Source organism: Genypterus blacodes, unplaced genomic scaffold (genome assembly GCF_046128005.1).
Source record: "Genypterus blacodes isolate CSIRO-AG114 ecotype Tasmania unplaced genomic scaffold, CSIRO-AGI_Gbla_v1 ptg000240l_1, whole genome shotgun sequence".
Taxonomy (NCBI): domain Eukaryota; kingdom Metazoa; phylum Chordata; class Actinopteri; order Ophidiiformes; family Ophidiidae; genus Genypterus; species Genypterus blacodes.
The window spans coordinates 217,321-239,780 of record NW_027467038.1 but is presented as its reverse complement, the minus strand read 5'-3'; the positions used below and the strand labels follow the sequence as shown (position 1 = coordinate 239,780).

At 46.7% G+C, this 22,460-nt stretch overlaps 1 protein-coding gene across 1 annotated transcript in view; it reads left to right on the top strand.

Moving 5' to 3' along the window:
- The first annotated feature begins 1,783 nt into the window (after nucleotides 1-1,783).
- usp43a (ubiquitin specific peptidase 43a) overlaps nucleotides 1,784-22,460 on the top strand; it is a 66,604-nt gene continuing 45,927 nt past the window's right edge. The window contains exons 1-2 of the mRNA XM_076171139.1: nucleotides 1,784-2,882; nucleotides 11,411-11,560. Of these exons, the coding sequence (XP_076027254.1) occupies nucleotides 2,265-2,882; nucleotides 11,411-11,560 (768 nt within the window). The 5' untranslated portion in view covers nucleotides 1,784-2,264. The remainder of the gene's footprint in view (nucleotides 2,883-11,410; nucleotides 11,561-22,460) is intronic.

Genomic DNA, 22,460 nt, shown 5'->3' with positions numbered 1-22,460 from the left:
TGTACCATTTGGGAACAACAGAACTGATGAATCTTCTGAATCCCCATTAAATCCAAATATGTAAAAACAGAAGGCAATTATTCAGAACATTAAAGGCATATTTCAGTCAGATCTGGTGTTTCCGCTTCTGCTGTTGCTGTAGAAAAAAAAGGGGCCCCGGATTCTTGGCCACTTAAAAAACACACGGCTGCCATCAGGTAATCTATCAGCAGCCAGCCGTTCCCTGAGGGACTCTTGTTTAAAAAAAAAAAGGGGGGGGGGGGGGGGGACATAGAAGAGACAGCCTCTCCTGACCGTCTCCCCTCCAAAGCCATTATCCTCACTGCTGCTCAGACTGGATAACCTTAATGATTCATAGTTCACCTATGCTTCTACAGCTAAAACCAAGCAAGCACAAACACTCTCGGCTCAGTAAATAGGGCATCACTCTGTTTCCTTTATTATCCTGCTTCTGAACAGACGGCATCTCTAACACTGTGTGTCATCCTCATAATTAAGTTTAGTCACAATAGTGTGAATGCTTCCTCAACAAAGCTGGGATAAGGTCATGGGGAAATTATGGAAATACTGGATGGCACTTTAACTATCTGTTTCAATAAATCAGCACATTTGGAGCGCTAAATTTCATCGTTACGATTGGTGAGCTATGAAATTAAGCTTCAGAAAACTAAATTGAAACACTTTTTGCTACAGGCTACAGGATCCCAGAGGAAAAGCCAAAGTGCCTGTACCTAGTCTGCTCAATTTGTTCTCCAACATTCATCTCACTCAGTTTGAGGAGCTTGAACGTGTGAGAAGACGGTAACCAGGCTATTTATAGGATGCATCTGTGTGTGCGTGTGTTGGTGTGTGAGGTAGGTAGGATACTTCAGGAGAAGGCAGCATGAAACACGTAGACCACTGAGAAGCCTGTGACGAATACGTTACAATGATGTCACACAACTGTGGACAGGCAAGGAGCTGATAGAGGAACACAGCACATCAGTCAGGTCAAGGCAAATACACTTGTAGAGCTCATAGTAACTGGATCAGTCCATTCCATGTCTGAGAAGAGTAGGGAGTTGGGGGAAGGTCTATGGATGGGGCAGCTTGGCAGATGGGCCGAGTGTAATAGATTAGAAGTTTCAATCTCAGTCCAGTGTGGAGTTTTCTGTCCTGCCATGTCGTTCATTGCTTTCACCTGGTGTCCTTAAAATAGGTGAATGAGATGAATGACATGGCTGGACAGAAGACCTACTTGATTGTGGCTCAAGTAGGACCTGGTCACAGGTTGGAGGGGCAGTTTGAGACTCTGGAGGAGCAGTTTCAGCCAATTCTGCACACTACATGTACGGGATATGTATCAAAATGTTAAATGTTCTTTGTTTTTGTTTTCAGCATGGAAATTGGTCAAGGTTCAGCTAATTTGCCACTGTATTTGTTTGCCTAAACTCTGTAATGGTCCGTTTGGCTGCTTTGCAAAGGACATTTCTGACAAGCAATTGACCCTGAAATGTTTGACTTCTTTCTCGTATTTCTATGAATATATATAGCCGTGTATTTGTGCATTTACCCTAAAAACTACACCCCTAACCCTCACTTTGGTCCCGTAAATGTATCAAGGAACGGTCCAGTTGTCACCCACCAGTTCCTAATGGAGTGAGGAGGATTTCCTATCTGGCCGTGTTGTAATGAGGCCTACAGGGGGCAGATCAAGGCTACAATGTTTGACACCTATTAGAAAAACAACTTCCTTAATGCAGACTGCTCTCTCCGTGTCACCGAGCAGGCAGAGCGGGCAGAGCAGGTGTGTGTGAAGTTTTACTCCCCGTCGCTGGCTGATTGTAAAGTAGCGTGACCGCCATTGATTGTCGTGAACTCGTTTGGTGCAGGTTAATTAAATGCATGTCGGAGGGGCGGAGACGAGATGGGATCCGCCAAATAGGAACACGCTCCATGGAGCTCAGACAGGAGGGAGGGAGGGAGAGAGAGAGAGAGAGAGTGGGAGAGAGTCAACGCTGGGAAACATCGATGAGGAAGTGTGATCGAACCTGGAAGGGAAGCGGCTCTGCTTTTTAAATTCCAGTGATCAGAACGCACTGGGAATTCCAGGAATGTCAAGGGGAATATTAGTCGTCATGTGCCTTACTGATACCAAGTCGGCACCAGCTTCGTGTTAGAGGGAAAGAGGAAGAGGAGGAGGAGGGGAGCCAGTCTGGCAGACAGGTGCGTCTCTGCTGGTTCATTTTCTCTCGGTGCTGTTCAGTAATAATAACAGCACAGCCATGGATACCCGTAAGGAGAACAAGGTAAGAAAACAACCCATGAAACCCAAAGCGACTAATCGGAAAGAGAAGAAATACAAAAGCACGAGGTTCGTGCGGAGGAAATCGCTCAAATCTTTTGGGAATTTCATGAGCAGGGTTCTTAAAACTTTGGGCACTTTGGCGCACTTTAGCGACGCACAAGCGGCGGACGCAGAGGACGATGAAGGCGGCTTTAGGCAAAGTGCCGCCACGGGGGGCTCGAAGGACGCGCGAGCCCCGCTCTCCAGGGAGGCCACGGCCAGGACCAGCTCCGCGGCGTCCTCCTCTCACGGCTCGGTGAAAGACCGGCTGTCGCGGTGCTACGGCGACAAGACCCCCGGCGTGCTGGGACTGAAGAACCACGGGAACACCTGCTTCATGAACGCCGTGGTTCAGTGCCTCAGCAACACGGACGTGCTGGCGGAGTACCTGGGGCTGGAGCAGTACAAGCCGGACGGCAGCCAGCGGAGGTTGACGGGGGAGGCGCGGGGCGAGGAGGCGCCGAGCAACCGGGGAGAGGTGACCGAGCAGCTGGCGTCGCTGGTCCGGGCGCTGTGGACGCTGGAGTACACGCCGCAGCTCTCCGTGGAATTCAAGGTGGGTTTGTTTTACTGGCTAGGTTACTGCTGATGTCACCGTCTGTGTTTTGTTTGGAATGTTGCCTCACTCACTTTTGCCCACTTTTTTTTAATGTTCTTGTCTGCCATGCCAACAGATGAAGCAAATGAACTGACAGATAACTTTGCTTTCTTCAAACGTTTAGTATCTATCTATCTATCTATCTATCTATCTATCTATCTATCTATCTATCTATCTATCTATCTATCTATCTTAGTTGTGAATGGAGTCATTGAAATGCTGTTGAAACAATACTATGGAACCTGAACAACTAAAAAGAAAAACCCATTTGAGTCAAATTCAGTCCCTCTCTTAACCTCCACCACTCTTTATGATTACGTTTCAAAATGCAATCAAAATGCATGAAGGTTCCCTGTCACCTCTGCTACAGCATCTTCAGCTTCAGAGCCGTCCTCCATGCACGTGACTCTAACCTGTGACTCGTTTGACCCAACAAGTCATCAGGCCCTCACTTAGAACTGATGCTTTGCTGCTTTGCCACTTGGACGATTGGCAAAGCAGTAAAAGAGGCTGCGTGGAGTTACTACTGCCAGATACTCCAGTAAACCTGTCACTCTTCTGACAGGTCCTACTTTACACACCCTTCTGTACAATCATAGCATTTGTTTCCCTCAACTGTTACAACACACAGGTTGTAACACCCTTCCACTCTGACACACGTTTCTAGCTCAGCACTCAAGTCACAAGAGAGATTTTGTGGGGATTTGTCAGCAATAACAGGCTTGTATACGAAGGTGAAACAAATACGAGATTGGTTGGATGAGTCAGGTGTACGCTTTTATTGAAGTCCAAAGGGCACCGGTTGACTTGTGTAACACATTTCCCAGAGCTCAGGTGGCGTTGCGGTATGTCAGGGGGGGGAGGAGCCTCAGCAGCGGTCAGAACAGGTACATCTGGTGGTTTCACTTTGGTTTGATTTTAGTCGGCATTATGCAGATTGTTGTTATTGTTTCTGATTGCATGAAGGCCCCAGTGTCTCTGCTTGGTTCACCTGCCCTACATCCTGCACCTCTGGGTGGTTGTTCTGCATTCCCCGGCTGTCACGCCAAGGCGTTGGGAGTCAGATGTTCATCTCTCATTGATAACACAAACTGAAACTTATGCACCGACACTGCACTTCCTTCCCAACACAAAGAATTCTTCTGGTCGCTCCAGTCGAGTCCGTTGTGTGGTCGCGGCTGTTTTGAGACTGTGCTGCATGGCCCCACAGCCTTTCCTCCGGGATGGAACTCAACCATCCGGCTGACTGAGACGAATCAACACCCTGGGGCGGAAGTTATCAGGGAGGGGATACACATGCATGCACAAGTGGACAAACACACACAGTTGCACAGGAATAAGCAAAGAATAGTATGAGTCGGAATTCCTAGACAAAGGAGGCTTTAGATAAGGCTTTGTTCCTTACCCTTGACTGAGAATGACTAATAGATTAATAATGAGAGAAATAGAGCGCAGAGCATTCCAAACCTTTGGGGTTAAGTGTGATTCGTGATTCAATGGTGTTTTGTCTTCTTCTACTCTGAAAATGGGATTTTTGACAATATATTTAAGGCCTTGAATTTAGAAGTTAGAAGTGAAATGGAATGAATTTGCCTTTATTGATTCGGCAGTTGGTTTCAGTGCCAATAGCCTTAATATGATTGAAATCAGCACAAATGTCTTCACACTAAGTAACAGACCTAAGTTATGCAGTTATAAATTGATTTTATTTAGGCAGGTAAGCCTCTCAATCAGAGTAAGCCGCCGCTTGCTTTTCCACAATGGGCAGACTCGCCTCACACTGCCATTTAGAAACATATCATGTATACTCGGAGAGCGGCAGAAATCTATTGATTCCTTGCATATATATTGGTCAAAGACTATTATACTAGTATTGAGTCCACGTGAACGTACTGAGTGATTCTGCAGTAAACAGGTTATACAGAGTTCAGGTATCGGGTCAATATTCATCTCACTGTCACAGCTCAATTTCAACCTTTCAATAACACCGTGTGCTGATAGAGTGGGCGTCGACATAATGCCCACCTAATTGAAGGGAGAGAGTCATTTTAGCAATTGAGCTCACTGTTTAAATGAGTCACCTTGTGTTTGAACAGAGCTATTGACTGCTTTCCATGCTTTACTCTTATCCAAGTTGGCAGCCATAAAAAGAAAATGTGTCCTTCCCTCCCCCGTTTCACCTCGTCCCATCGTGTCGGCGCCTTGATTTGTGTCTGTCTGCTCGTCCCAGGGCGAAGCCTGAGAGAGAATGTTTACTGTAGCACAAAGAATCCTTCTCCCAGTGCATTTAAGCGGAGAGGGAGGACCCCCTGCTGAGATGGCACCAATGGTGTGCAGTCAGCGAGAGAGAGGGAGGGAGAGGGAGGGAGGGCGGGGGGATTTCCAGTAACACCATCATCCCTCCTGTGATCCATGAAAGAGCCCCCTTGTCTGTAATACGTAAATGGGATAGACAACTTTGTCGAATTCTGGCACAATTCAAACGCACAAATGTCAAATTTGAGGCTCTTGCTTCAGCTACCAAGTTTATAATTTTGAGCTAACTTTTTTTTTTTGCTTTGAGACGATGAGACATGAGCGTGTCGGTCAGAATCACAGTAATGTCTCTGCTGAAGACAGTAGGATGACCACAGGGCTTTTCTGAAGCTTCAGTGGCGAGTCTGCACTTACATTCTGACATGTTTTCAGTTTGGAGATAGTTCTATGTTTTCTCTTGAATCAAAGTCTTTTGTGTCTCTTCTGTCAGCGACGTGTCGAGCCTCAGTTTGTGCCAATTGTTGGATTATTGGACTGCCTTATATTGAAAAGTGTGTTTGTAATAAATTGAAATGGCAGAGAATGTTCTGATTACCTGGAAAAGTGGTCCGGTGTCAATCACATGATTGATCAATCAGAAATAATGTGTCGTCCATCTAGAATCTGACAGCAATTACACCAAACAAATATAATTTAATAGCTGTGTAAATTGTCTAATTGTAATTCAAGACATCGATACTGACACAGTGTCAACAACTGAACCCTTTGAGCTCCATTATGAGCATTTAATGTAGGAACAGGTTCCATGAGTAGAGGTTAAATGTTTACAAGTCATGGATCTTCCACCATGAGCTCAGTTGACGTGACAAGTCTGCCTTCTGCCGCTGCCCTTAACAGAGACAGTGATTGGCCTAATGGAGGCGCTGTATCTAAAGATCAAACATTTCAAATGCTGAAATGCCAGTGAACGCATTCTTTGGAGTGATTCATTAAAATGTTGTCTGCATCACCGTCTGCTGATGAGGAAGTGATCTTTTTACCGCTTTACACCTCTGACCTGAAGATTGATTTAACAACACAGTAATGATACAGAAACCACTCCAATCAAAGAGAGGAGCCTGAATCCATCTTTCCGTGCTTGACGTTGTGCAGTGTGGAGGCCAGCAGAGTGAGTTTGGGGTCTGCTGGGGAGATGAACCTGATGTGTGAAGTCATTTTAGTGTCTGGGAGGGCAGGAAATGTGTGACAGAGGGAGAGAGACCAATGGTTTGTTTGTCTCTTCTCGTCTCTGCTCTTCTTCTACGACCACTCTAGCACTCTCCTTCTCCCTGTCAGTTATGTAACACACACACACACACACACACACACACACACACACACACACACACACACACACACACACACACACACACACACACACACACACACACACACACACAGGTATATGAACCACCTGGACTCAATTTTGGGTCTGGCCCTCAGTTTGATGTGATTCAATTGAATTACAACAATATCGAAAAATTGCAACAACATCAAATGAGAAACAAACTTTTCTCAGGAATGTACCAAAGAAGTAGGACCTGTTTGTCCATGGAACTGTTCCCTGAGCTGTTTACTAGCCCTCACTCCAGACATTGTGCTGTGTGATGGCCCGGTAACTGCTGGTGGAGCTTCACGGCTCAATCAGGCGAGCTGCTGCTGATTGATTACACAGAAGCCACAGAAAGGTTGCTCACAATTTTCCTTCTGAGTTATGGATTGAATCATTTTCCTTCTCTAGATCTCCCTTTTGCTATACATCGTCTAAGTCGTTCAAGAAAACACCAACACCAATAACAAAGAAAATAATCACCTGGGCTCCTTGCCTTGTGTTGTGTGTGTTGGTGTTTGTTTGTGTTGGTAAAGTTTTGGCTTTTTCATTCATCTGGACTGTACTTGAAGCGTTGTGGCAGTGAGGAGAACCTGCTGAAGGAACCGCATCATTCCTACTCCAGATAGTTCTGTGTGAAGCATTTCCTCACTTAACGTGGAGCCTTTGATCTGAAAGTGGCCCATTGACCCAAAAACACACAGTATTTGTGTAGATATACGACATTTGGAAGCAGCATAGATTCCCATGAGTCAAGTCAGCGGCACTTCATTATACCTCCAGCACTGTGACGGAACAGAAAGGCAGGGAGAAGAGAGTCTGCGTCTGTGTAAGCACTATGATATGAGGACATTTTCCACGGGTTTATTATCCCTGCTATGATTTATGCGCCGAGGCCGAGCGACGCGCCGTTGGAAGCCACCGGAATCAATCTTTACACTTGTGGGACGCAGACTACGATCGCCCGGTCGTGGAAGAGGGTCTGGGATGAGTTTCCTACTTTATCTTCATAAAGGGAAATGCACGGAAGCAGCATGTTCTGGCACACGGGCAAAAGCATTCACGCAGCACCCGGCACTATGACGGATGCAGGTTGCCTAGGCGCTCCGTGCTCTCGTAACACACACACACACGCACGCTCGCTCACACACCGGCTCACACTCGGCTCCAGCAGAAGCCAGGGGAATCCGTCCCCAGCTGTAGGAGAGACGATTACATCCATCGCATCTTACCTGCTCTTATTCCCTCCTGATCGTCTGTAAATCCTCTGATCTGGGACACGCACGGCTTTGTTTCAGCGGCGACCCACTGACACGTTTATCTCCCATTTCAAAGCGTCGCCCAAATAGACGTTTGTTTTGCATTGTGGTGGAGATGAATCCACTGTGGCTCTGGACGACACAGGAAGACCGGGGGATTAGTTTAGACAGTTGGAACGCAATTCAGATCTAGTCTACTTGGAGAAGGAGCTATGCGGTTGCTGCAGCGACAACCAATCGGTGATGTTTGGTCTGAGTCTCACCCAGCGGTTATTGAAGCATCAGAGAGTGAAGAGGTCAAAGTTGCTGACTTCCTGGAGAGGTTACCAGGGATTAGCCACTGACTAACTACATTTTTCCGTAGCTTTGACATTACAGCTACTCTTTCAAAACAATGTAGATGATACATATCCCAGAATGCATCGCTCTGTCCAGTCGCCTCATTTAGCCTCTTTAACATTTCTTTAATAAAAGTAACTTCAATGTATTTAGCTACTTTCTCAGGAGCTTGCAGTGTAGTTAGACTTTATTTAGAGAGTAGCTTGGTTGTATCCTTACTACTTATAATCATGAGTAGCTTGTACCTTGAAAAGCTTGTGTGTGTGTGTGTGTGTGTATGTCTGTGTGTGTGTCTGTGTGTCTGTGTGTGTGTGTTCTCCAGGGGTGACAGGAGCTCAGCTGGGATGGATTAGTGAAGGGAGGGTTCCTGTTATATGATAGAGAGGAAGGAAAGGAGACGGTGGGGGGAGAGATGGATGAAACAGAGTGGTGAGAGAGTAGGGGAGGTGGAGGCAGTAAGTGATGACCGCCCGCCCGCCGTCCGCTCGGCTCTGACAGCAGAGGTGAGCCGGCGACGGAGGACCTCTGAGAAATGAAACGGCAAATGGAGCAGCCAGTAATGACGGATTCTGTCTAGCTTCATTCCAGCTGCACCTGTGGATGGGGGGAGAGTAGTGTGTGAATCTTTCTGTGTGTGTGTGTGTTTACGTATGGGACATCTAAAGGTCGTGCCCCGTCATTATTTGTCAGTATCTTTGTCCGTCGCTGAGGAATCCATCCAGACTTGTTTGGCGGGCTCGACCCCAATGAGGATAGGAGGTGTAAATGACTTTTATAGGGACAGGGGGAGGAAGAGGCAGAGGAGGAGGAGGAGGAGGGTCATTTACTTGATTTGTGTTTATAGCAAAATCCTGCCCTTCCAGCGCCCGTGATGGTTTACAGAATAGGAGGATGGACGGTGGGTCGGCGGGGACGCTGTGGTGAGGTGAAACAAAGGGCAGGTGTGTGTGTGTGTGTGTGTGTTTGCAGGGCTCCCCTGCAGCGCCCTCAGCTGACCCCTCCGAGGTCACGACCTCCTGTTGTGTTGACTGCTGCGTCTTTTATCAGTCTGTTTTCTCTCCTTCATTTCCTTCTGTTCTTGCATGAAACCTCTATTTGTTTTGGGGCGGGGGTCTAAAAATGCTCAACCAGGTCTCATTCAGGTTCAGACTGAGAACCAAAACACTGCGTCAGCACTTGTACCTGTGATCCTGTCAAAACGCTCCAAACGGCCCTCAGCTTGACCCCTACATCCGCCCTCTCCTGACTCCCTCTGAAGTGTTTGCTCAACAAACACTTTAGATCCCCGCAGAGCCGCGCTCAGTCCACCTCTGCCGGTGTTTGAAGAGGCACTGAGTAGATCGACAGAGCTGCTACTCTTCTTCCTCGCCTCTCTTTCATTTCTGTCTCTGTACAATTTCCCCCATTTAATTCCTCGGCGAACAAGATAACTTCAAAAACACAACGGCTGGAGCACGTCTTCACCGATTTAAAGCGAATCATCATAGTGGTTATCCAGCTGTGACACGCCGACACACACACACACACACACACACACAGTCGCACACACACAAGCGAAGTGGACGTGATGTGTGGAGAAAACAAACGAGAAGGACAAGGAGAGTTCACTCATCTAAAAAAGAAAATCCATAACCTCTTGATGTCATCATGGTTTCTGTTCCCAGACACAGCAGGTTATTGGAAATCATCCTCTTCTCTCTCTCTCCCCCCCCTCTCTCTCTTCCTCTCTGTCCTCTCTCTCTGTGTTCAGTCAGTTTTTCACTTTTCCCTTTGATAGAGAGTTCCATCTGTCCCTCTCTTCTCTCCATCCTCTTGTCAGCGCTGTCCCGTGTTGCGATGAAGCTCATTAGTGGGCTGTCTCCATCCTGTGTGTGTGTGTATGTGTATATGTGCGTGTGTGTGTTATATATAGATGCAGCAGGATAGTGGAAGTATGATGTGATGATTTTTAATGAAGTGTGGAGTAATGCCCTCCTGTGTGTGTGTGTGTGTGTGTGTGTGTACACACACACACACACACACACACACACACACACACACACACACACACACACACACACACACACACACACACACACACACACACACACACACACACAGAAATGAGGAGTATCCACCCAGCATGTTGTAAACCCTTTCATTAGTTCTGTGTGACATTTTCCCTCATTTCCTCACAGCTCAGTCTAATTGAATCAGACACACCGGCTAACTTTTCCTTTTTTTTTTCTTCCGACAACTCCTGTCATTTTTCCGTAATCCTCCATATGAGTCATCCTTTGGTCTGCAGCCCGTGTTAATAATCAGGCTTCACTTTCCCCAGCAGTAGTCTAGTCAAGTGCCTCATTGTACATCTGAACCCCTACAAGGTGAAACGCTGTGATATTCTGCTCGGATCTGATCTGTTCTCGTCGTGACTTCACATTCATCCTTTCACCCAAGTGGATATCTGCACCAAACCTTCCCGTATTCCCACATTACCAAATATATTCATATATATTTGCACAACAATCCATTTCTGATGACTCTGCGAGTTGTTGCGTATAAGAAAAAGTTTGTTCCTTATTGATACAACGAGGCCTCCTGTGCTTTTAAATAATACATTTAAAAGAAAAAGTCCACTTTCCACTGGCTGCTGTTATCTCTGGCACCAATTCCTACATTTCCTTCTTGCAAAATACTGACACACAGACGTCAGGGATCGATGCCTGCGTGCTGAAGCCCAACAAAAACTCAGATCTGACTGTTCTCCTATGAAGCGTGACCACAGATGGGGAGATGCGTCTAAAAATCAGATCCACCCTGTAGTGTGAATGTGAGGCGTTCATGCATATGTAGTTGAGTCCAGGTGAACATGAATCACGTCTGAACACAGCTACTGCACGTCACGATGACGCTGTCCTGGTCCGGTCAGGAAGGCTGTCTGGACCTTCATTTCAGTGAAAAATGGACTTGTCAGTTTCCAGAGTTTTCAAGTGTTCAGTGTACAAAGAGAATGAGGAAGCACTTTGTTGTATGATCTTATCAAAACCAAATATCTCCTGGCGGATGTTCTTATTAAATGGCTGTGGATTAAGTGATGAAAGGAGAGCGAAACATCTCCTGCACCTCTTCTCTCAATGCTTTAAAGCCCAACTGATTTACAAATGAGAACATGAAATCCTGTATTAGTCCGTGTGATCTGTATGTTTTGATTTCGTGACTATTATTAACGTGATGGATTACTTATGATATCTCCTCCTCCTCTTTCTCCTTCTCGTCCTCAGAGTATAGTGGCAAAGTATGGCTCTCAGTTTCGAGGGAACTCTCAGCACGACGCCCTGGAGTTCCTGCTGTGGCTCTTGGACAAAGTTCACGAGGAGCCCAGCCTGAACAGCAACAGCAACAGCAGCAACACCACCAAAACTACTGGCAAGGTAAGTCTGACTCAGGGATTAGGATTATTATTGTAATTTCTTTGGACGGAGGTACAACTCCAACGAGGTCGTGGGCGAAAACCAAGACAAAGAAGTGTGAACAGTTTTCTTCACGTAATCGTTTTGTTTTTTTGTTTTTTTTTTATGTCAGACAATGTAGAAATTCCCTGAAGTTTGTAATTCCGGCTTCATACTTTGCCTCCAGCATTCACCGCAGAACACGGTGCCTCTTTGCTTCTGTGCGGCTGCTGTCTCCTCCGAGTTCTTTCTTCTTCTGTCTGCAGAAAAGTGTGCATAAGCAAATCGGCAACAAAAACAGACAACATGCTGCCTCCGTATCAAGCTTCCATCTGGCACAGCAGAAACCTGCCAGTCCTCCGTTTGCTTTTGCACAATAGCAGAGGGTCGGGGTCTGAGTCCATGTGCCAAATGTGGTTTACACACCAAAATAGAGATGAATCAGTCAGATATAGGCCTTCTGCAAAGTGAACTTGTGTGTGAGAGACTCCTTTCCTGTGAGATGTAAGAGCAGAGGTTGTTGAAGTCGCTGGCAGCCTCTCTCCCTCTCTCTCTCTACTTCTCTCTCCCTCTCTTTCTTTCTTTCACGTTCACCTCTTGACCTTGCGTTTGGAGAGCGGCCAGCGTCGGCCGTCATGCAATCGGCGTGAATGAAGGGCAGACGCATGATGAGAGGCTCCAGTTTGTCATTAATAACTGCCAAGCACACAAATCCAGTAAAATTCATATTTAGTAGATAAAAGAGGCAAGGTCGGCGAAACCATGGCGATGTAACAAAGTGTGTGTGTGTGTGTGTGTGTGTGTGTGTGTGTGTGTGTGTGTGTGTGTGTGTGTGTGTGTGTGTGTGTGTGTGTGTGTGTGTGTGTGTGTGTGTGTGTGTGTGTGTGTGTGTGTGTGTGTGTGTGTGTGTGTGTGTGTGTGTGTGTGTGTGTGTGTGTGTGTGTGTTCCATTAAATGCTGCGATGCTGTGACAAACCCCCCGTGTTTAATTAGATTTAATTACGAGTATCATCCCGTCGTTCCCAGTGGTCCTAGAGTTTAGCGGCGGTGCTATTTGTTATGCCACAACCCCTGGCCTCCAGGCGGGGACCTCCAGCGTTATTAAATGGATGCTCTCACGTTCTCAATCGTCCCGGGCACAGAAGCAACCTTTGTGCCAGGTAAACAGATCGGAGCCCGGGCCGCTCGTTAAGCTGCCAGTCAAACGAGCTGTGACAGACGCAGACGAGAGCCAAACAAAGAGGAAAGATGATTTGATTTTAGATCATAAATGAAGCTGTGAAGGCAGAAAACATTGCAAAGCGTCCTCTGCATAACCACACACAGAACCATTTACCTCTTGTGTTTTCCATGAGAACCTCCCACTGCCAATAGAGCTTTAGCCCCTGTGTTATGATTATAAGTACAATCAAGACTCTAAGGGATTGCTGTTGGTACGTGCAACATCCTCCCCCAAAATAGTCTCTTATTTCTGATTAACTCTTTCCTTAATGTCTGTATTTTGGTCCCAGAGGATGTGTGATTCGTCCCCGCGCACACCCTGCGGCAACGTACGAGAATATCCAACAACGCAGGCCTCAAACTGTGCAATTCCAATTTTCCAGCTCAATTATTTTAGTCTGTGTCGCCGCAAACATTTTGGCTATTATCTCCAAACGTGGCTGCCATTCGCCGTCTCTGTAATTATGTTCCCCTCCGCTGTAGTTCCCGGGTTTCCTTTTGTATTCGGCGAGTCGTGCCTGTAGACTTTACATCTTCCTACACGGCTTTGTCCCTCAGTGATCTCACTCCGGTTCGTGCTCCTGGTGAGATGTTTAATCCAGGTCTTAGTCCTGACCCGGCCCGGTGCAGTAATGGAATACACCTGACAAAATGTGGATTACTGATGCCTTTGGATGAACCCTCGAGTACGAATGTAGACATGCTCACGGGCTGAAAAGTGATCCGCTTCCTCCGCTGTGGAGACACAAGTCGGTTGAGCAGGTAGGTGGATTACTCCTGATTATAACGCTTACATGGTTGACTAAATCCATTTGCAATAGCATAATCAAGGTCTGGAGTAATCTTACAGTGACTGCATCCAGGCAGATTTTCTAAACTAATTGTGGAATAATCAGCGTTTTAGTCGGATGAATTTGAAGTCGGTAATGCAACGTTTCACAGCAGGAGGAAGAACCTGAATTGCTTTGAAAATACGCTAATGTCTGAGCTAAACTGCTACAGAGGAAGGAGGAAACTTCTGAATTGCTTTTGTTTGTCACCGGAGCCTGAGAACCCCGGCAGGCTGGGACGACACGGGCCGATGCTGAGTCGGCAGTAACCTAAGCGCGTCAAAGCTCTCACGTCACGGCACCAAAGAGCCGTCGTCCTGTATTCTGTGTAGACTTCAGCAGGACAGAGAGGGGAGAGAGACTGGCACAGGAGAGGGCGAGGAGATGGGAACCAGATGAGAGGTCAGGGGTGGACTTGAACCAACGATGCTGGTACAATGGTACATCTTCACCCTGCTTAGCTCTCCTCTCTCTCTCTCTCTCTCTCTCTCTCGTCCGATTGTGCGGTGTGTAATTCCCCCTAAGCCGGCGCATTGTCCACGGCTCATCTGCGGCTGAACGTGCAGAGCATCTGTAAACGGGTGACAAACACTCGACCTGTTCTCGGCATCCTCTAGTTTGTTTAATCAACTCTGACAACAGAATGTGTGTCAGATTTTCAAGTCCTTTAAGTCGGCCAACAAGTGTAGCGACTGGGTGTGCGCCTCTTTGTCACTCTAGGTAGGTGTGTACTATACGCAGACAGAAGAGTCGTCTGTGTGTGTGTGTGTGTGTGTGGGAGTCGATAGATTTATAGGCACACAACAGGAATCTTAAGAATAGAAATATAAGTAGTGATGCCGTTTATGAAGGAGGAGGATTTTCATTGATAGATTTTAGCATGAATCTAAGTCAGTTACTGATATTCCAGCGTTGCTTGATTATTATTTCAGTGTTTGAATGGATTTATGGGCTTAATGGGAGTAGATTTGAAGCATAAAGCCAAGTCTGTGTGTGTCTGACCTGAGATCCTAGCACGGCGAGAAACTGGTGTGGTGCCGGCGGTGCAACCAGCCTAGCAACTTCGGCAGAGTCGGATTACATAACACAACTGTCAACGCACAGCCAGGCAGCTCAGTAATGTTAATCCTTCCAGCCAGACCTCGCTAAACTCGCTGGGTTTGCTCCTCGCTTGGTTTGGCAGCACATCAGCAGCATTCCTAACCCGAGCGCAGAGGAGAGCTACGCTTTAGTCACAAAGCAGCACCGCTCTGCTCTCACCGCCGCAGGTAAACGCTCGGCGATCGCACCGCCGTAAACGCAGAAGAAAAACATGCCGGTGTCTCTAAAAGCAATGAATAGATCAGAGTAGTGTGAGATACTTTGGCTCGGTTCGTCTCTAAGGACATGAAACTCGTCACAGCTTCGGCTTACAGTCAACCAGAAGTCAACTTTGGAGTCTTAGTTAAACTTCAGTAGCTTGTGTTATGTTGTGTCTCTTCTCTGTACTGTTTTACTCTTTGCTTCTCTCATGAATCAATCAAGGGACGTGTGAAGGAAATCAGTTTATGCTAAACATGCAGTCCGTCTTTTTTAATTTCCTCGCTTCAGTTTCCTTTAAACAGCACCGCCAATACTCCATAATAAACCCATAACTACAAATACCCACGAGCGGGAGAAGCTTTTTCTTGACCCGCTGGTTGCAGTGCGGAACAAAGCTTCTGCTGGTGATGAGCGATGGGGCGTTACGTCGTATAAAAGGTCAGAGTCTCACTCGTAGCTTGTGCATCGCGTGGTTCCCTCAGGCTTTAGTGCTTCTCCAAATATGAGAAAGGTTGGCCAGATTATGGTGGATTTGTGTGATGAGATGAACTGGTTATCAGAGAGTACACACACACACACACGGTGAACAGTTACACGCAGCCTCGGGGCTTTCATGAGTGGGATTTACAGCGAGTTCTTTCACAGTAAAAGCCCACCCGTCTCTCTCTAAGGGCCGACGCCATACAAGCTTTGCCAATGCAGCACCAGCGCCAGAGCATTATCTGTGCATAATTCCATCTCAAATGTCGATACGGGTTGGCCTTTGAGCCCCTTTGGGCTGAGAGTGTGTGTGTGTGTAGGGGGCTGGAATCCCTGGCCCTGGAGCAAACTGCATTTTTAAAATCCAGGCAGTGGAGAAGGTGAGGAGCAAGGGAGGCCTTTTATCGACAGGGATGGGAATAGTGAGTTTGATGGCTCTCTGTGCCATTTCCACTCTTGTTCTCGTGTCACAGGGTGAGACGAATCAGTAGGAGCGCGGACAGGAAGAGGCTGAAGGGGTCTTTGATTTTACGTCTCCCTTGTCTGCGTCAGTCACCGGGGCTTTGGCGCGCTAACGTCCCGCCCAGCTGGTGTGTTGCTGTCAGAAATACTAGTGTCACAGATCAAGATGTCAGATGAGAATCATGTTTGGTGTAAATACGGAGAAACAGTTTGACTTTTACACCCGAGACTGAGAGAGAGCTGTGAGAGGAGGGAACTACATGTAGGAATATTGCTGTTGGACTGTAAATTGTTTATTTTAGATACATTATCCACCTGAATTTCGTTCCTGGTACATTCCATGTAGTCCGGTTTGTGACCTTTGTGTTCCCCGTGTTCTCCGTCCCATCCAGATGAGGTTGTTTAGTTGTGGCTCGCCTCCTTCGCCTTTACATCAAAGAGGAAGCGTAACCCTGTCGACCGGCCGGAAGGCTGATTTGAAGGCGGGAAACATTTCTGAGATGCCAGGAATGCCTCCCAGCTGACAGAGTGGGAGGATGAGCAAGGGGCTCTTTAAAGACCTTTTTCGGGGGGGGGTGATGTGTCTCTTCTTTGGTTCACGTTTTATAGACGATTGTAGTTGCCGACGTTAGAGGAAATGTCTCAATCGTGGAAAATGAAGCCGTGATCGCTGCAGCACAGAGACACATCGGTGCGACTGAAGTTTTTATATGTTATCAGGGTGAAACAGTCTGTGCAAGGTGGACCGGGTTAATCCTCCTCCCCTTCTAATAGGATTTACACAGGATGGAGCTGGAGAGAAAGTTTAGAGGAAAACCTTCCCCCCTCTCTCTGCCATATTTCACTCAGCTTCTCTTTAAGGCTCTTTTCTGAGGTATACCTTCTTATCCCATGGCTCCGTTCGACTTCTGCGGGGGCCAGAGGTGCTTTCTGTGCTGCGGTGCTGTGTAATGAGATGAAACAAACTGGTTGACTTTGCGATTTCTTTGCCCTGTGAATGAATTCGCCGAACTTCTGACAGCTCGTCTGTATTCTCCCTGTGTCACGTCTGAATCGATGAGATCTCCCCGTCGCCAATAAGACGAGGCTCACTTCGTAGATTTAGACCTCTTCCCCCTGCGTGGTTTACAAGCGCATCTCAGGAATGGAAAGAGGCAGAATGAAGAAGAAGAAGGAGGAGGGAAAGAGAGTTAGAAGGATTTGGTGTGGATTCTTACTGCTGGCTTTCTCTGTGAGATTCCTCCATCCTCCATTCCTCCAGTTTTGCTGAATTGGAAACTCAAAATTGCCCGTCGGTGTGAATGGGAGTGTGAGTGAGTTGTTTGTCAGCGCTGTGATAGACTGGAAGGAAAGAAAGAAAGAAAAATGAGAGACTGAAACTAAATCACAGATCGCATTTAAGAGAGAAAAACATCAAGAGATCAAATGAAATCCCCCCGAAGTGCTGCAGAGCTACAGGTCACAACATCTCAAATGTCAGAATTTGCTGTTCTCATTGTAAATTGATTGTTAAGTGTGATCATTTGAATTTTAAACATTGGTCTGGGTGACATTATTCATAGCACTGTTACTAACAATTCATGTGCTAAACGCTTCATTGATATAAACATTACCTGTTGGGTAATTGTGATTAAAATAATGATCAGTTGCAGCCTTTAATGAAACCATAAGTGGCAGTTGTTCTGCATGAGTCCAGAGGTTCTTTGTCCGTTATTGTAGGAGTCACAGTAACCGTGCACCATAGTGACGCAACTCTGTATCCGTGCCCAGTAGGAAGCAGGCAAGCCAGAACTTGCAAGCAGTAGGGATCCCGACCGGCCTTCCGGAAAAATGAGGTGACAGTGGGAGGCTATGAATAATTAAATGTGTCCTCTCGGGGGGGCAAAACAGTCGCTCAGACAGAGAGGGAGAGGCTCCATAAATGGCAGCAGTATTAGCCCAGAGATTGATTCATGCTGAGGGAGTGCAGCAGGTATTTCTGCCGACCACGTCCTGTCCTCTAGCACAGCCTTCATGTCCTACTGCTGTCCTGTGTGGATGTGGGTGTGTGTGTTGATGTGTGCCAGAGGGGAAGGAGTTTGGCTAATGGGTCCAGGATGTGCACACAATCAGACACACAGATGCTGTTCCACCGATTTTCACCGATTTTGCCTTTGCCAATGCACTCGCAGACAAACTCCTTCAAAGCAAGTTGGCATGGAGGTGTAAAAACTCCTACGGGTCTGAGATTCTAGTATGTAAATGAGATAACCACCATATTTCTTAGGCAACATCTAATGAAGTGTCTCAATATCTCAAAGACATTCTTCTTATAGTAGTTCAAGAGCATTTCAAAGAACACCTTGTGACCTTATCATAGGGGGGGGGGGGGGCGGGCGCAGTGAGAGAGAGAGAGAGCAAGAGCGAGCGGTTATAAAGGGGAAAATGGAGCATCTTCACAGATTCCATTATAAATGTGAGGTTGAATGAGGATGATGGCAAACTAATAGAATTCAGCCTTGTGATATGCCCCTGCAGAATTCAGCCCTTTCACTCCGAGCACCAAATCAGAGCGCTTTCAGAATGAGCTCCACAGAGCTCTCCACTCTAATGACCCTGATATCCTTTTCATTAGGTGTAGCATTCAGACGAGGTGAAAGCAAAACTCTACATCTACTAATGGACCAGACTGGTGATGATGTGTTATGGAAATGTAAAGTTCTGGCCAGAAACACTTTCAGTTTTTTCTGACACACGCACACGCACACGCACACACACACACACAGGCCGAAAGTGAGCAGTGAAGCAGAACCTGAGTGCTCCAAGGTTACCATGTTGGGCAGGCGCCCTGTGTGAGCGGGTTTACCTTGTGGCTGTGTGTTTTTACTATGCAATGTTCCCACTGTTAGCTTTTCAATTTTGTCAGCCACAGTAATTTAGCTCCATAACATTTGTTTTCCGTCAATCAGCAACAAAGAACAATGTAATCTAATCTAATCTAATTTAAACACTATCCAACCGAATCTAGTCGATCTGATTAAATTCAACATAACATAATTCAATCAAATCATTCAAATCTAATCTAGTCTAATCCATAATAGAATAGATCCAGATGCTTGTATGGTGTGAGGGAGTCGGTAACTGGATCATCTGACTACACTAGACTGGAGGAAACTATAATCTTTAATCTGATGAATCTTTGCATCTAATGTATCTAATAACTATAATTAAACAAACCATTTGGTTGGTGTTTGTGTTTTCATTCATTCCTTTGCTGCACAGTAGACTAATTACTAATCTTCTAGAGGCAGATGTGAATTGATTAAATCTCTGTTCCCACTTATTCCACTCCTGCTCGCTCTTTGTTAGTCCTTCGTTTGTCTTCGTCTGTGCAATCAGAGGTACGGGGAGATGTGGACGTGCGTGCTGTTGGTGACATTCTGGTAAACAAACTCTGGCCTGCAGGTTCATTGTTCAGTGTCACTCCCGCCACACCCACACACACACACACACTCACCTTCACAGGCTTTTTTGCTCACGTAAGGTGGCGTCTTCCTGGAGCCTGCAGGCCCTGAGGAACAGGATTGGTAAGGGTGATGCGGTCTAACCTGTTCCTGTCACCTTGTCTGCACTGTTTGTCATTGGCCATGTTGGTCTGAGATGCAATTGTCATTTTCATCAAGTGAACATTCTTGGAAATAGGTGCACAGACACTGCCCATTGTTTTTGTGTGCGTTTCTGCAGGCAGTGTGCTGAGAGAAGTACATACGGAAATGACACAGAACAGAGAACATACTCACTCAGAACATGGTTGGTTCTTTACAAACCTAAAGATTAAATAACAGACAGCTGGTTTATGTGTTTGTTGATGGCACAGAACATCTGTGTGTTCCTGGTTCAGCTTTTGTGTAAAGACAAATGGCTGAAATAGCCTTTTAAGTACGATGGCAGGATTACAACGCCTACGACATTTCACAGCTTATTTTGAAGTGCTCTCTCTCTCTCTTGCTCTCTTGCTCTTCTCTCTCTCTCCCTCTCTCTGCCAACCACACATCAACACTATTGCTTCTTGACCAGGCCAGAGGCTCGGCCATTTGCAGCCGCCCTGGCTGGGCTCCCATCATTGTGAGTCCTTACAGGACCTGTCGTCTTAAGGAGCTGATGAATTCCTTCCCTTCATCTCCATGAGACGTGCCAGTTCATTTACTTCTCCAAATCAATATTTGCCTTTGAATAAACAGGTCCAGTGCCCAGATGAGACAGAGTGAGAGAGAGAGAGAGAGAGATAAGAGAGTGAGAGATGCTGCCAAACCAGATTTGGCTGTCGGAGCACTGCTGTTGTTTGAGGCTTCTTATTTTCTGTTCTGTTTTTGTTTTGGTTGAGCTGGCATCTCCATAGTAACAGCTGGAGCGTGGCAGGTTTGGCTTCAGATGGCGTGCTGCAGAAAGTGATAGTCTAAGATCACAGAAGCCTTATAGCACAAGCCGGCGACGAGGCTCCTTGTCTCTGGTTGCGGAGAGGGGGGGACTCATTAAAGTGTGATCGTTTCGTCACACACGCGGGTGTAAAGACGCCATTTGGCCGCGGATGATCCACCAAGCAGAATGCTGGACGTAGACGCCGGGGCTAAAAAAAAAAGGTAGTGTGGTGACTGCAGTTTGGAGGAGAGGCATGTGTGTCTGTGGCTCTAATGCTGACCGACTCTCTGTGTCCCACACAAACACACACACACTCACACGCTACTCGGATTGAGGTCGTGTAAAAACCATAATCAGTTCGAAATCTGCATAAATTGAGTCGGCGTAATTACAAGATGCTAAATTAGAGGGAAAGTTGGAAAATGAACAGCTGCGCACGTCTCGGACAGTATTGACGGAACTACGCACGGCGACACAAACACACACACACACACACACACACGCTCTTTTATTCAAGCCCGGTCTGTGTTGACGTAGCCTACCTCCCCATACACACACTCCGGCGGTGGGACTATATCAAAAAGACGGCGGTGGGTCCGGCTGTCTGAGGAAGCAGCCAGCAGCGATGTCAACACCGCCTCATCTCTATCGCACGCTCAGCAGGAAACGTCATTTCTTCCTGCAGGAGGCCCAAAACACTGAGCTGATACCGACGGGCTTAATGCGGGGGCGGAAAAAGTTTCTAAGCGCACACACACAGGGACAAGGACAAATGATAGACCCATTCAAATACTAGAAGGCAGATAAGCCTGGCTTGGTCCAGACTTCTTTGATTCAGACATTCTTGATCGTTTCCTTCCTCCAGATTCATGATTTTCTTTTTCTCGCTCCTTCCTGCTCTTCCTCTTTGAAGACATTAATTGATTTCAAGTGTTCTCTGGTGCAGAAGATTCTTCCCCTGCCGCAGTCTGCCATCTTAGACGTGAGCAGCTGCCAAGTTCATGTTACGCCTTTCAAGATCTTGTGTAAGAGAAGACGTGTAAATGTGTCATAAGTAAAGAAACACTGAAGTTGCTCAGTGTTTTTACAGCAGAAACAGAACTGTGTCGTCATTTAGATCATTCCTCCTGGTGTTAAATCAAACGTATGGCTAAGTGAGTCTAGCTCGCTTGGCTGAATTGGCGCCCAAACACCACAATGACTTTGCCTGAAAGTGATGGAAACATTCAGCAGAAACACGGCAGCGTCTCGAATGAATTCTTGTACATTTTCCAATTTTCTTTGCTGTCGCAGTTTTGCTTTATCGTCTCTATGAGCACGATCGCTGGCTGATTTGTAAACCCTGGGGATCTTTAGTCACATTCTTCTTGTGAGGAACAGACGCTATTACCACTCTGCCTGAATACACGTTTGTCTGTGTGGAATCCTTGTGTGTGTGTGTGAGATGAGCACATCACCGTAGGTACGTGAGAGTTGATACACATTGTGCGCGTCGGCGTGATTGTGCATGTGCATGTAAGTCAAGTGTGAGTGTGTAGGAGCGCTTGCTGGCGGCTCAGGTGATTGTGTAAAGCCCCGCGAGCCAGTCGGTTGATTAGAAATGTGGTTTGAGGCGATAACTGAATCAGCGTCTTTCCTCAGTCGGACAGCATTTATTTATTTTCCGGTGTTATTTTTAGGCTCAATAAAGGAAACATATTTCTCCCCAACTGCAGCTTGGGTGTCTCACTGCAGGCACACAGTAACTTTACATTTCGTGATTGCCTTGTTATGTAAGGTTGCTGAATTTTCTTTTTGGAGTCATCGGAGACTCAACAAACACACACACACACCAACAACAACAACCTTCACTGCACCTTTGATCCTGGCACCTCATGCTAATACAAACATTCAGTTGTCTGCACCTGCCACGGTTAGAATCTACAGCAATCTACAGACACTCACACACACACAGGTATTAACACGCCAAGCCAATCTCCCAGTCAGTCGATAAATGCCCCGAACAAAGTCTCACATGAATGCTCGAAGGCCACAAAGAGCGAAGCAGGCTTTGATAACGACACGCTGCATGTTCTGGTGTGGGAATCAGGGTGTGAAGGTCTCCAGGGAGGGAGGAAGCGGCGCCTCCACTGGCAGCCAAAGGGCGCTGGTCCAAAGGAGGATTCGCATGGCTGCTCTGGAGAAACATT